We start from the raw sequence: 14,863 nt of genomic DNA on the forward strand, positions 1-14,863 counted from the left end.
ACAATGAATGGTTGAGTCTCTTATTTGTCAAAATCACCATGGTAACGAGAAGGCAGTTTGTCATTGCATTGACTGACACCCTGCGAAGGCGGCCAGTATGGCTTTTCCAGGCCACAGTGTGAACAGAACATTGGACTTGTACTCAATAATAATGTGAGACTTTTTTGATACCAGTGAGGAATTTATCTTTTAGCTTGCCCCCTCCGCAGCCCGGTCAGAGCACCGGGTCAACTACAGAGCAGCAGCCCTGCAGCTGGGAGTTCAGTGTCTTGCTCAAGGACACTTCAGCAGGGGGGGTTGCTTGCTGATATGAGGGCTTGAACTCGGGTCCTCTAGCTGAAGGGCAGTCACTCAATACACCATCCCAGCTCAAATCAAGTATTTCAAATAGATTGTTATTGACGTTTCAGTTACTTTAACAGATTACTTCAACAGATTATTAAGGCATCAAATGTAGGGGTATTTGGCTCAATTGAAGTCAAATGACAACTGAGCATGGGTCTGATGTTGGGGCGGGACATAATGCGGTGAGGGATCATTCAAAAGTCTAAACCAATGGAATATGAGTCAAGGAGAAAAGGGCAATTTTATTTGATGGGAGGGGTGTGGAGAGGTGGGATTGTTCAAAAATCTGTTTTATTGGTTAGAAATGTATATTTACGCCTACTAGTGCAGCATGAGGTCACCATGAAAGATACTCTGTTTTCCACGAAATAGAAGTAATGGGAGTTCATTTCACAGGGACTTTAAGTGGTGGTTTCCGGCGCTGTCCCTGCCTGTGGTGCTGAAACTTTTAAGAAGAATTCAACGTCCCGCAGCTAATTCTCAGACCACACATTCCCGCACACAGCACTAAGAATTATTCCCATACATTATACCCGCAAGATATTGTGCGGGATTCAATAATACAGGCATCCACCTTCATATGATGAACACCACTGACCACTCCCAAAGAGGGTCACACTGGGCAGACCAAGCTTTTCTTCACTCAAGTTCTTCTCTACTGATGACAAAAATATGAGACCTATATTTTCCCCTTACTTGCAAAAGTGAAGCTGATGGTCCATGTCGCGAAAACATAAGATCACAATCTCAATCGGTATCTCAAGCCTCAGGTTTGTCAGATAACTGCATCCTCAAGGCAAGGACACATGCTGCTGCTTAATGGCTTCTGCTTTTTATAGTTGCATTGGGATTGCCCTCCGTAATATATTGGGTCCATATCTTGTCAATGTACAGTATATAGATAAAGTTAATAGCCTGATGAGGACATTGATAACACAGAGACTGTTAGTGATCCTTAGGTGAATCACCACTGGATGGAGTTAGATGTGTAGATAATCTCTTCCCTATTCAAGAGCCATTTTCTGCACTACAGATACTTAGGACCAAGCTTTAAAGGAAGTTTAAACAGGAGACCAAACTCCTTTCCAAGGTGTCATGACAAAAGGTTTTACAAATTTATTTAAAATTCAAAGAAAAAAACTTCCAACATAATGGTGAATTAAATTATTCTGGGGATATAATTATCCATAAATAAACACTTGTAATTACGACAAATCACCTTTCTCCAAGAATTCTGGTAAATAGGGATGGGACGATATATCGAAATTCAATATATCGCAATACAAAAATGTGAAAATACGTATTGTGGGGCAGAAAAATAAATCGCAATTTTAGCTCCATTTTATTCTGCTGTAGTAATCACAAATGAGACGGCTTGACCATCACAATTTCACAAGCTCTCCATCCAAATGATATTATTTGCACTTTGTCATGACATTTTTGAAATGTTGTTTGCATTCTAGCCAGCCAATGGCATTGCTAGAAAGATTTGTGGCTCAGAAATAAACATAATTCTGCCCAGTCATACTTTGTTGTCATTGAACTTTTATTTATTACATCGTATCATTGTTGTATCAAATTGTGAGCCCCATATCGCGTATCGAATCATATTGTGAGATAAGCATATCATCCCATCCCTACTGGTGAACATGTAATATTCAGGAAACGATGATTAACTAAACAAGCCTTACATGGTTCACACACTGTATGGACAAATGCAGCAGCCTTAAAGGGGTGAGGGGGTGGGTGAAGGGGGTGGGGGGGTCTGTTAGGGATTATAGGGCCAAACCTAATCCCTGTGTCCCAGTTCGAACATTGTTTAGATAATCCTGCGGGTCTTCTGTTAGGCCTTACCTGAGAGGTGAATCATAGCTGCACACAGTAGGGAGCAAAGTCTGTGGGACAGCAGCAGCGCAGCAATAGGCTGCAGATAACAGTGGCAGCGTTGACACGCCGACAACTCTATGTCATTCATTCATGCACTACATGGGATTACAACCTGATGACATTCCAATGAATTTTGAAGAGATGGCCTTCCGGAAATTGTGTATCTGTCAAATATGCATACTCTACTGCAGTGATTCTCAACCTTTTTCATATCAAGGACCCCTAATTTAGTACACATTAGAGCCACACACCCCCTTTTGATACAATTTTGATGATTTTGTCCAGAATTCCATGACTGTCTGTATTGTAAGTAGAGAGATAACAGTGAAATAATGATCAAAATAATCATTCTTCTACATTCTCTAATTGCGGTAACTTTTTGTAAATGAAATAATGGTTAAGTTTAACAATTCATCAATTTGCTGGGGACCCCCTGTAACCCCCTCAAGAACCCCTGGTGGCCCTGGACCCCGCATTGAGAACCCCTGGTCTACTGTATCAGGGGGTCGGTCACGTTCACATTTGAAAGTGTTTTAAACAGATTTCAGTGCACAGCTGAGTTAATCAAAATTCATTATTGCTATTTTATTATCATTCCTAAAAAAGGTGTCATAACTGTAATATTCATAACTCAAATATGTGGTATATATAACTGAAACTCAAAGTCTAATTAAGTTTGAGCTTTGCAAGGGTTTGCGTGAGTGGCATGCACAGTAGTAATTGTAATGTTGTGACACAGTTGTCCATCCCTCCCTCTCCTGGTTTGACTGACAGTGCTTTGTTTGGTGAACGCTGTCGTTCTTGTGTGAAAAGCCATGAAATATGAATAAATAAAGATAAAAGAGATGGGGAGGTGGGAGGTGTTCTTTGCTGTGTGTCTTGACTTAGAATTGAAGCTTTTTCCATCTTGTAAAAGCTCTTAACCACCAGCCTCAACTTGAGAGGGATGAGCATCTGAGGCGCTGGCACAAAGAAAATATAAGATGTGATTTATGTTGAGAGGTGACAGTCTTTCAGATTACTGTATCAATTCAATCTGTATCTCGAGACACTAAAGAAGAGTTTAATGACTTCAGCATCCAACATAGAAAATATAATGTGATATGCACATATGAAATCTCAACAATACTTCAATGGAGTTATGGATAAACATTGGACTGCTGTAATCATTTCCATATTAACACCCTGGTATATTTCTTGTGCCTGCATTGTTCATTAACAAAAAGGTCTCAGAGTTATAATTCGGTTGACAAATTTTATCTAAGGAAGTGCTTTAAATGACAAATGGAAATCATATTACCCTAGGGAAGGCTGAAATGGATCTAGCTTTCATGTCTAGCACCTGAGGTGCCACAACACCATTAAATCTACAATACCTGACTCTATGGAGTATGTCGAGAGAAAGATCAATAAGTCTGTAGATTATTATCTTCATTTCAACTGGGATGGCTTGGAGGGTGATTGTATAGACAGATACAAGAGCTTGACCCAAAAGGGAACAGTGGAGCATACAGCTGACACCTGAGGCCTAACTATTTTACTTCTCCTCTGGCAGAATCCATTTCTGACATAAAAACAAGTCATCACCTAGGCTAGGGCAAATATCTCAATACAGTCAATGATGATAGGAAACTGGTCATGTGTTTACTTGCATGGAGAAACATGGAAAAACAATGTCAGTTTTGATTAATTTTTTTTTATATGATTTGCTTTTTCTATTTGAGTTCTATTTTGGATGGCTTTTCTGTTTGTGTGAGAATATCACGTCATGACCTCAAACTGAACTGAACATGTTTTTCAGTCTACACTACATGAGACATAGTAGCCAAGTGAGCCAAAAGTCAGCTCTAAAAAAAAAGTCTTATGTAATCTAAATGTCTAGCCCGCTGAGGCAAATTATACTATCAGACAGCATCATGTTCTTAGAGTAAAAACACTAAAGGCCTTTTGAGGTTCTGATTACTCCTCTAGATAATAACAGAAAAAGGATTCAAATAGCATGTGTAGTTTGACAGTATCTGTGCACCTTGTTTGTGTGACCCAAAAAGGAAAGGGCACCCAGAGAGCCAAAGTCAGTGCCATGTCCTTCATAATTCTCACTGAAATTCCATTCTACAAATCACCTGCATCGATTGTATTGAAATTAATTGCACATAGAACAGAGTAGTTTTGAATCTATAACATTATTTATTGCAAACCCCTCGATAGAGTGTTTATCAGAATATGTGCTAGTATGGTTAATGCTATTGTACTATTAACACATAGCAGTGGCTAAGGAGCTAGCCTTCTGCTTTACTGCCCATATCTTATTTTGTGCATAAATATCAGCATAATAGCATTTACCCTTCCAAACATTATCAAAACAAATAGCCAGGGATGGATGATATGGGATAATAAGTCCAGCCAGCCATGAGTCAATAGATAAGGTTATGTTGTCCATCAGACTTTGTGAAGGGAACATAAGAAAGAGGCTGTGAGTAATAGGATGCCATTCTTTCCCCGGCTCTGGTCTTGTGTGAGAACTTGACTCCCACTGTGGGAGTTGCCACAGAGCAGCACGGCATGGTGGGTAATCATCTAGGCACACCTGACAACATAGATAAATTTGTGCCAGAGGAGAAGCTCATCTTGAGTCCAATCCTCTGTGTTACACTGCAAAGATAATCACCCTTGTGTGTGTGTCTCTCTCTCTCTCTCTCTCTCTCTCTATTTCCCCTCTTTGCTCTCTCTATTTCCCCTCTTTGCTCTTCATCCCCTATCATTTGGGCCTACAGCCTCTGCAATGTTTTCACATCTTCACACTGGACAGTTTTTTTTTACATTCCTGTTTCGCAATTATCACAACTGCATATGACACAATTGTCCCATCCTATCATCCACCCAATTCTGAAATCCAAGCCTACAACACATATAGTACACACGATGCATGTAATTCCATATTGGAAAGCAAAATGTTTGATACAATGTGGCAGCAAGCTTGTGAAATGATGATGCAGCTATACAATAATACATAACACAGGCTATTTTGGTGGAAAGCATAAGCCAAAATAGTTCTATGCTTGTTCATATGTCTTCTGGATGCTGGGTTATCCTGTGGATCAGCAAGCCAGATAATCTGGGAGAAAAAAATGAATTGCTCAACATCCTGCTCTGTCTGTAAATCGTCTGTGTTTATGTCCAAGCGATATAACTCATCTAATGGTCTTGAGCTCTAGGGGTTCAAATCAATCTCTATATGGCTTCTCTCTCTCTGCATCTCTCTCTTTCATCTGTCGTCTTTCTGTCATTAACTTGATAAAGAGAACATCCTTACCAAAGTGAAGTGTATGGTAATGACTGGGTTTGCAAAATGGGAGCATGAATGCGGTTTAAACTGCCTCACATGGATTTGGTTGGTGTTATTGCTTTAGACTGTGGTGGAAAAAGTGCTCAAATCCTTTACGTAAGTAAAAGTAGCAATACCATAATGGGAAAAAAACTTCATTAAAAGTAAAAGTTCTGCATTCAAAAATGTACTTAAGTAAAAGTATAGAAGTATTAGCAGTACAATGTACTTAGGTATCAAAAGCAAAAGTACTCATTCTGAAGCATGGTCCCTTTCAGAGTGTTACATTATTGATGCATTAACCTGTAAGAAGTATTTTAATGTTGTAGGTCTAACTGCTCCGTATACCATTGGGGAGTTTAAACTCTAACAACGCATCATATTTTATGAGCTTATTGTATGTTTTGCCAGTAAAGCAGTATTCTTCAAAGTAACCAGTAACTACAGCCATCAGATAAATGTAGCGGATTAAAAAGTACAATATTCCCTTCTGAAATGTAGTGGAGTAAAAGTATAAAGTCTCACAAAATTGAAATACTCAAGTAAAGTGCCAGTACCTCAAAACTGTACTTATGTACAGTACTTGAGTAAATGTACTTAGTTACTTTCCACCTCTGGCTTTAGTGAAGTGCAAAAGGAAAGGTTTGGGACAATAGGCCCTGAATGGGATGTTGTGGACATCCGTGTGAATATGAAGTCTCCTGAAATGTCTACATGAAGGGAGGACTGGAAGGCGAAAGAGATGAGAGGAGTGCAGAGATGAGCAGAGAGGAACGGAGAGGTGAGTTGAGGAGAGGGGATGCCAGCATGTGGGATGAGAAGGCAAGGAGACTATCATCAGAGCTCCATTTAATAGCAATACAGAAGTACAAAAGGAAGAGTTCTAGCGTTAACTTGCTGTTTCATATTACACACCCCAGGGGTTTCTGCCCCCTCAGAGTGAGGCAGGAAGGTTCTTTGAGCCTAAGAGGTTTAGATAGATTCCCCTATTCTTTCTCTCTGGTGTCCCCCGTCTTTGTCAGCGTTTATTTCTCTCTGATGCGTTTGTTGCAGGTGATGTGGCTCTACGACTTCGAAGTGTTTAACCAAGGAGCAAATTGCCGGTTACTTTCTGGTAACTTTCTGATCTTTGTGTCAAGATGGAGTCAATGGTGTAGAACTTCTGAGCAAGTGCCCCTGGTGGAGGAAAGACTGTGTGTGAGGAAGGTAAAGGTTAAGGTGTGTGTGTGTGTGTGTGTGTGTGTGTGTGTGTGTGTGTGTGTGTGTGTGTGTGTGTGTGTACGCGTGCATGTGCAAGACTGCCTGATTGTATCTCTGTCTCTTTCTGTGCGTGTCTGATTGTGTCTGTCTCTTTCTGTGCGTGTCTGTGTGTGAGTACATGCACATCTGTTTGTCTGTATATTTGCTTTTGTGTGGATGAATACTTGTGTATGAGCTTGTTTGCACACACACTGTCATGCCTGAGAAGGGCTCTTTATTTACTCTCTCATGCTTTCCCTCTTGTCCCATCCATTAAATGATGCACAGCAGCATTTCTTGCACAGTCCCAGTATAGCCCTTGGTTGCTTGGTTACTGCCTGAGAGCACTGCCAACTGCGCCAACTGAGCCCCATATGTTGCATCACCTGCAGTGACCCTCCATATTTACCAGACTCTGCTGTAAGACTCATTCCCTGGATTGGGTCAAACTTGTGAGGTCAAATCAGGGCCAAGTGGCCTCATGGGCCTCCAGCATTCGATGGGATTCAACCCAAGGAAAGGTGTAGAGTAGACAGTCACGCACTCACGATCCACCCAGGAGTTCTACCAATTGAGGTAGAAGATATGAAATGCATGCATTGGAGTTAAATGATTAATTTAAGTGGAGAGGAGAGGATGACAGCATTCAGAGAGCACTCAGTCCCCTCAGCCAGCTGTTTCCAACATACAGCCCACCAAGGAAAAGTAGGGGAGTAGGATGCATGGGATACAAAATCCCTCAGACGCCTAGGCCAGCAGGGATACTCATCTAGGATTGTTGGTTAGGTGAGCTTCAATGACCTGTAAAGCTAGATTCATATTTAACTGGAAATGTATGTTATTTGAAAATTTTCATATGCAAAATATGATTTGTTGAGTTTGTTGGTGAGTCTGTTCAATCTGATGTTGATTTGCAAAATGGGACATTATTTCTGCACCCTTGTTTCTCTGCTGAATTCTCAGAATACCTCCTTTCCTTCTGCAGTCTCCCTGCGGTCTCCCAGTGCCTGCTAATCCTCAGTCACGAACACACTAGTCAGTTCAAGGAAGAATATTCGCTTTCAAATCAGAGGCCTAGCCTGCAGCAAATAACCCATATAAAGAACAAAGACAAGACCCTCTTTTAGATGTGGCTGTCCTGGCCAGGCCTGCCTGAAAATTATAGAAATGCTCTTTTATTTTTTGTGTAATTTCTTACCATTTGCTTTTACGCAATTATTATTGTTTGTATCATTATTATTCTACTTTCTGAAGTCAATTTCTGCTATTTGCTGTTGTTTAGTCACAGTAAAAAGAATGTCCTTTAAATGGTGGATTCAGCTTTGAATATCAATGCAGTGGTGCTACAAGTTAAAAAAGGGAAACACTACTTTGTATGTCAACAGATGTGTGCATATGAATACACAGCAGCTCACAAAAAGGGTCGGTGCAGTTTGCCTTCAAGCCACCATAATGAATCCCTAGGATGAATTGGCAGCTCAATGGCAAATAAATGTGTGTGTGAATATTCATCATTTGTTTGTACACTCTCTGTCTGGCTGTGTCTGTTATCAGCATCTATGGACCCACTGCATCCAATTACATTTCCAATAAACGGCCTCAATGAAAAGATTCCCTTCTCTACAATGCATTGCACTGTTTGTGTATGGGAATGATTTGGCTCACCCTCTTTCCCTGACCACAGGTCAGGGAAAGAGGGTGAGGGAGGGTGGGGGGAGGGAGGGAGGGTGCATTAGATCAGACACCTCCTCAGTAACAGACTCACCTAATAACATAAAAAAAAAGCCCTTCGTTTTTTTAGTTTCTTATGATAAAACAGAATCCAAAAAAAGTTTTTCGATTTTGAAAAGGTTTTTATGTTGGAGTCGATGTCCAGTAGGTCTAGCTTGAGGTTGGTGCATGTGGTAACCTTACCTCTAACAACTCAGGGCAATTCTGATAAAGTACTTTGGGATTTTGACAAACTTGTAAGTGGAAGAGGTTGCATTTCAGTTGGCCTTCCACATTAGGCTTCTCTTGCAGATAGATTTAAGCCTGTCTTATCATTTCATTGCACATCCAGTCGGTGTCTTATCATCCTCATTCATGTATTAACATGGCTTACATACCTGGAGTATTGGAAGATTGTGTTAGGATATCATAAATGTAGGCCACATTAAATGGTCTTCAACACAATACATATTTGCATAAAGCATAAGGGTTTCAAGAGCTGCTGAAACCCTGTTGTTTTTTATATGATGATGAATATTGTGACCCAATGTGTACCACTTAACACATTTCTGTCCCAGAATTGGATTGCTACTACTTTTTTCAGATTTTTAAATAATTCTTCAACTTTTTCTTAATGCACATACTTTACATTATCTTTCTGTCTCAGTGAGTTCTATTGCTACTGATATTACTAGTTTTTGTAAGTCCTGTTAATGTGGGAATCCATGCTTTTTTGCACATTTTCATACATATTTCCTTGTTGGAATTGTTGGTTGCGTCTGTTTATATAACCCCCTTTTGCCTTGTTCTTATTTATATCCTGTTTTCTTTAATGTATCCTATTACTACTTGCTGCTGCAATGGCCCAATATCCAAGATCCCATGTCCCAGTTTGGGGCTTGTAAAAATCTGGTCACCCTTACATGATATTAAGTGTCATGGGTAAGGGATTTCTTCAATCTAATCCCAATTTATCCAGAGTAAAATTTTGCTTATATTACACTGACTTTGGGTCACACCTTCTGCTCTGTATGGGAAATGTTCAAACCCCTTATTCCAAGTGATTATGGCTTTTTCAATCACATATTGGATTCAACAGTTGGACTGATATTGTTCGTTATCCATTTTACCTCAAATGCCCCGACGTAGGCCCGATTCATACTGTTTGAGTTCTATTTCAATATAATCTGACCTTCAAAGTCTGCTGGTGCCTTTCTGTCTTCCTGCTATAAGCCTTTGTCCACATTTGAACTTGCAATCAGTGTGCACACTGGCAGACCCATGCACCATGCTTGTTGAATGAATGGTATACGTTGCTAGGTACCAGATGTCACACTGATGTCCCAAGGCATTGCAGGTGGGTACGTCCTGGGCTACCGTTGCTTTCATGTAATTTACTTTGAGTATTTTGTTCCCTGCTGCAATGGACCTCAGTGTGACTCAAGAAACAACATACAAACCCATCAAACCTCTTCAAAGACTCACTGAGCATTTTATTTGATGGCATGTTTACTCTATTGTGCTCAGCAATCTGATTTATAATGCCTCACGATTTTACAAAGCCAAGCGCAAGCTACATAAAACACATCTATTATGTCAAAGGATGGACAGTAAGAGTAGTGCACTTAATTGTAATACCTACTGCATTTGTCACTGTTATAGATATTTTCTTCTCAGACAAGAAAGGAGCAAATTCCTAAGAAAAGTTTGTTCTTGTCAGGAACATTTGGCATTTGCCAGAGAATTTCTGATTTAGTCTGAAGGCAATAACATCTTTCAAAGAACATAGAAGAGCCAACTTGGGACAAAGAAAAAAGAAATGTAGGGATTCATTTTGTAACATTGTGAATACTCGGGCATAATTGGACACTTTGCCATATTCGGGGAAGAGTTCCTTTCCGTTTTGCAATAATACATGATTTAAGGCCTGAGGGTCCAATTACCATGCCTTTGTTTGGCAGAGAAGTCCTCAACTAGTTATAAAGTGTTTGTAAGAGACACTCTTATTAGAGATATTGGACAGTATATTTCTACAATGGGCTGCCGACAACTCAAGGCCTTGGTGTTTATTTCATGAAAAGGAAAATGGAATTGATAGTTGTAGGTTGAAAAAAAAAAAAAATAGGAAATTAGTCCAGGAAAGTGGAATCTGTAAAGGAGGGCAAGATGTGTCCCCTTGGATTTCCCTCTCTACTCCACCCCTTTTCTCTTCTTTCCCTTCCATTTGCTTATTTGCTGCTATTCAGAATCAGGAGCAGAAATAATGTTGGACTTCAACACCTAACTTTCATCTACCCTTGGCAGAGATGTTGTTTCTGCGGTTGACATATTTTAATGAACAATTAGTGTTTCTCCGGAACAACTGGCAAATCACTCTCCTCTGTGATCAAGGTAGATAAAGAGACATAGTGTAACATGAAAAACCTGAGCCATCACAGTGAATGCTAACATATAGTAAAGTAGTAGTAGTAGTAAAAACAATCTAACAGGGTAGTGGGTGAATAATGAAGAGAGAAAACACTCAAGGAGAAGACCGAAGAGAGCAATATTGGCAAGATTTCTAACCCTTTAATTTGCCTCTTTTCTCAACACCCCCCCCTCTCTCTCTCTCTCTCTCTCTCTCTGTCTCTCTCTCTCTTTCTCATTCAGTGTTTAATTTCACTTCCCCACAGCAGCGCCAATGTGCTGCCATGATGGCCATTAAGTTGTTATGGTTTTCAATAACTTTTTATAGAGTTTGGGCATCAGAGGCCTATTTGCAAAATGAACTGATGAGACATCACTGAGGTGTAAAAAGTGCACTGTCATCACAATAACTTTCAGAGGTTGAAACTCAGTGGAATGGATCGATCAATTTACAAAGTCAGTGTAATATGGCCTATTTGTTTTTGGCAAAGTGGAAACAGGTGGGACATGTCGTGTTAACATATTATGCTGTAACAGTCTCAGATTGTGGAAATATTCAGAATATCAAATGAAGCGATCACTGCCCAAAGCATATATAGGGGGAAATATTCAACTTAATGTTTTGTAAAAGCAGTACCTCAGTCTTTGCTCTGTGTACATGTCTAATAGACACACTGAATGTTGACAGCTGTCGTCTTCAAGAAACTCATCCATCACAGTGAGTTTGAGAAGAGTGTAAGAATAAGAACCATCTGCTCTAAAAGTGTTATTTGCTAGGATGGATGACTAAGATGGATGACTATTTCAACCATCTGACAAGATTGCATTTCCAAGTCTTTACCCCTAACAATGTGCTTGGGTAAATTTGCTTGTTTTATAATTTTGGGGTGATGTAAGTTATGCGGAGGCGGAGAAATTGGTGTTATAGAAGCATTTAGTTGGTGATTTGCACATGTCCTGTGAATGAGGACACAAGTAGGTCACTTCATCATCAACATGATCGTTTTCGCTCAGGGGCGATGTTGCACCTCACATCAGTGCGTTTCTTCATCCCATTCTAATGAGCTAATTACTGACTAGATGCAACGCAGCAATGATTGTTGACTCACTGTGATGTCAAAGTTGGTAAAAATTATATTTTCTTTTTTTTTCTAGGTTTGCTTGCTTTTGAAAAATAAAAAGTACACTTACAAAACAAGAAAAAGAGATGAGGTATGAAGTGTTTAGCAGCGTGAAGTGAAGATTAATATTGTTTATATAAGAGCGCTTTGAGTTTGGCAGTACAGTCTATCATTAGGAGTTGTTCTCCCGCCTCGAGCATGTGGGAGATATTACATTACTTTAGTTTATTTGCACATGCAAACGATGACACATGTGATCCTGTCTACTGAATAGTGTTACTTTAAAGACCCCATGAAATGACATCTTTACTTCCTTGATTTGATGCATTTCCTGTTGAAACAGGATGTTGGGGCGGGACATATTGAAGTGAGGGATCATTCAAAAGTCTAAACCAATGGAAATTGAGTCAGGGAGAGAAAGGCAGTTTTATTTGATGGGAGGGGTGCGGAGGGGCGGGATTGTTCAAAAATCTGTGATGTTTTTATTGGTTGGAATTTTTAATTTACGCCTACTGGTGCAGCATGAGGTCACCATTAAAGATACACTGTTTTCCAGCAAGTAAAAGTAATGGGAGTTCATTTCATGGGGACTTTAACAAACAGTCCTGTCCAGATTAAAATCTCACCTTAGGCCGTACAGCACGGTGCCGTCCGGGTGCAGTCGGATCATTCTATTTTTCACCGTGACGCCGTGGACAAAGGATTTCTTGTCGTTGAGGAAGTAGGTGTCAGGCACCCAGAGCTGGTCAGCCACCCGGTTATCTAAGGTCAGGTTGAGGGGAATCTCAGAGTAGGACAGCCGCTTGTCTCGCCAGGCCTGCTGGAAGTACATAGTCAATGTGTAGTCCTGTAAGGGCACAGAGAGATAGAAGGAGGGGAGGAGGAGAGAGAGGGAGGGAGAGGGATGAAGAGGAGGAGGGAGGGAAGGGAAAGAGGGGGAAGAAGGAGGGGGAGCAGAGGAAGTGGGATGGGGGGGGAGGAAGAGAGAGGGATGAAACAGGAGAGAAATGGAGAGAGAGAGACAGAGAAAGAGAGAAGCAGTGGGTTACTTCAAAAAGGAACCATTTTACACAGATGTGCTGTAAGATTGTTCCACTGCTAGCTCTCAGATTAGACCAGACTAGGCTTCAATATTGGATGAAGTTCACTTAAAATCAAACGGAGCAGCAGTAGCAGTACAGGCCGAAGACTCGCAGTACAGAGCAACGGGGAATTCCTTCTGTTCATAGAAACATGAGGTAAGTACGACAGTGTGAAAGTGTGTGTGTGTGTGTGTGTGTGCATGTGTGAGAGGGAGAGAAAGAGAGAGAAAGAGAGGGAGAGATATGGTGGACGTGTAGTGTGTGTGCATGTGTCAGTTTGGGTGTGTTAATGTATGGTTAGGGGGTATAGTGTGTGTGTGTGTGTGGCTAGGTGGGTGGGTGTGCTGTGTGTTTCTGTCTATCTGTGCAACTGTGTGTGTGTGTGTGTGTGTGTGTGCGAGTGTGTATGAGAGAGAGAGAGGGAGAGAGAGAGCACATGGTCCAGACGAAAGAAGATAACCTTGAAACAACCCCCGAAAATCTGTTTTACAAAATACCTCATATATGCTCTATTTGCTCTGACAGTGGTTGTCTTATTGGGAAGTATTGTTTGTGAAATGGGCTCACTGTGTTGCTCTTGCATAACATATTCACTCATTTTCTCCTATCTGTTCTGCCCACAACCAGAATGGCAGACTATCCCCTTTCCTCTCAGTGCGCTCACATCACATCAAGTCCAACACAGACAGCACAGCCTTGGAGTTATATGTCTGCATTACATAGCAGAGTCTGAGTTCAAAGTGTGTTGGATATGCTGCTACCATTACATAACATGCAAGTTTCTTAAAAAAAAAAAAAAAAGGAAAAGAAAAAATGTACCCAGTAGTTCTGCTGCTGTATGAACTCTATTTCTTTTTTTTTTTTTTTTTTTGAAAAGGGGCAGTCAGCTGCATGAGCATCATGAGCAATTTCCTTATTACTTTTTATTAAGGGACGGCAAGGATGAAGTAGAAGCTTATGGACAGATTCATTCATATGCCAACAGAGATACATAAAAAAGATTCAAATTGTTCTCAGTAAATAGAATGTCTGTGTTCACACTATAACTATATCTATAAAAAAACATCCCAAACGATAACTATAACTATAACTATATTCTTGGTTCCATCCATAGACTATACACACAAATACCCCCCAATACACATCACTGCACATGTGCTCAGACTTGTACCTATGCACACACATACACACACACACACACACACACACACACACACACACACACATACAGGCACAATACATACAGGTTCATATTTTATTCCTATATACAAATACAGAAAGGTTGATCATTTACAGTAAAATGTCCCGGCGGTATATTTAGGACACAGTAAAACAGTCAAGCCAGCAGCCGGCTGCTCATGTAGCTCACTAAAAGTAAGATGCATAGCAATCCATCCATGAAAAACTAAGTTAAATAAACTTGCTGTCTCAGGGAACTTTTTGTCATGACTGGCACATCCACTTCCTAGCAGAGAGGCTGAACATGCATTTTTGACTATGCCTGTCGGCTACAGATCTGACATCCCACTGCACCTTGGGAACTGGAGGCTTGGATATTGACTGGATGCAGTCGGGGAAAAGGAACAGCTTTGCACAGTGAAGTCTTTGTTTGACTTAAATGGGTTTTGTCATGTTGTTGTTGTTGTTTGTAGCGTACTTGGCTTGGGGGTGCTGACAACCACAAGTTTAAGAATTCACTTCCCAAAAACCTACACAACAGTATAGCTTAAGAGCGGCAATTATGGGGT

General features: G+C 40.5%; 1 protein-coding gene across 3 annotated transcripts in view; it reads right to left on the reverse strand.

The window, feature by feature from the left end:
- Positions 1–14,863, reverse strand: part of gabrb2b (gamma-aminobutyric acid type A receptor subunit beta2b) — a 71,614-nt gene that overhangs the window by 25,372 nt on the left and 31,379 nt on the right. For all 3 annotated transcript variants that reach the window (XM_071906175.1, XM_071906166.1, XM_071906183.1), the window contains exon 4: positions 12,660–12,880. In XM_071906175.1, the coding sequence (XP_071762276.1) occupies positions 12,660–12,880 (221 nt within the window). The remainder of the gene's footprint in view (positions 1–12,659; positions 12,881–14,863) is intronic.

The sequence above is a fragment of the Centroberyx gerrardi genome, chromosome 11 (genome assembly GCF_048128805.1).
Source record: "Centroberyx gerrardi isolate f3 chromosome 11, fCenGer3.hap1.cur.20231027, whole genome shotgun sequence".
Taxonomy (NCBI): Eukaryota; Metazoa; Chordata; class Actinopteri; order Beryciformes; family Berycidae; genus Centroberyx; species Centroberyx gerrardi.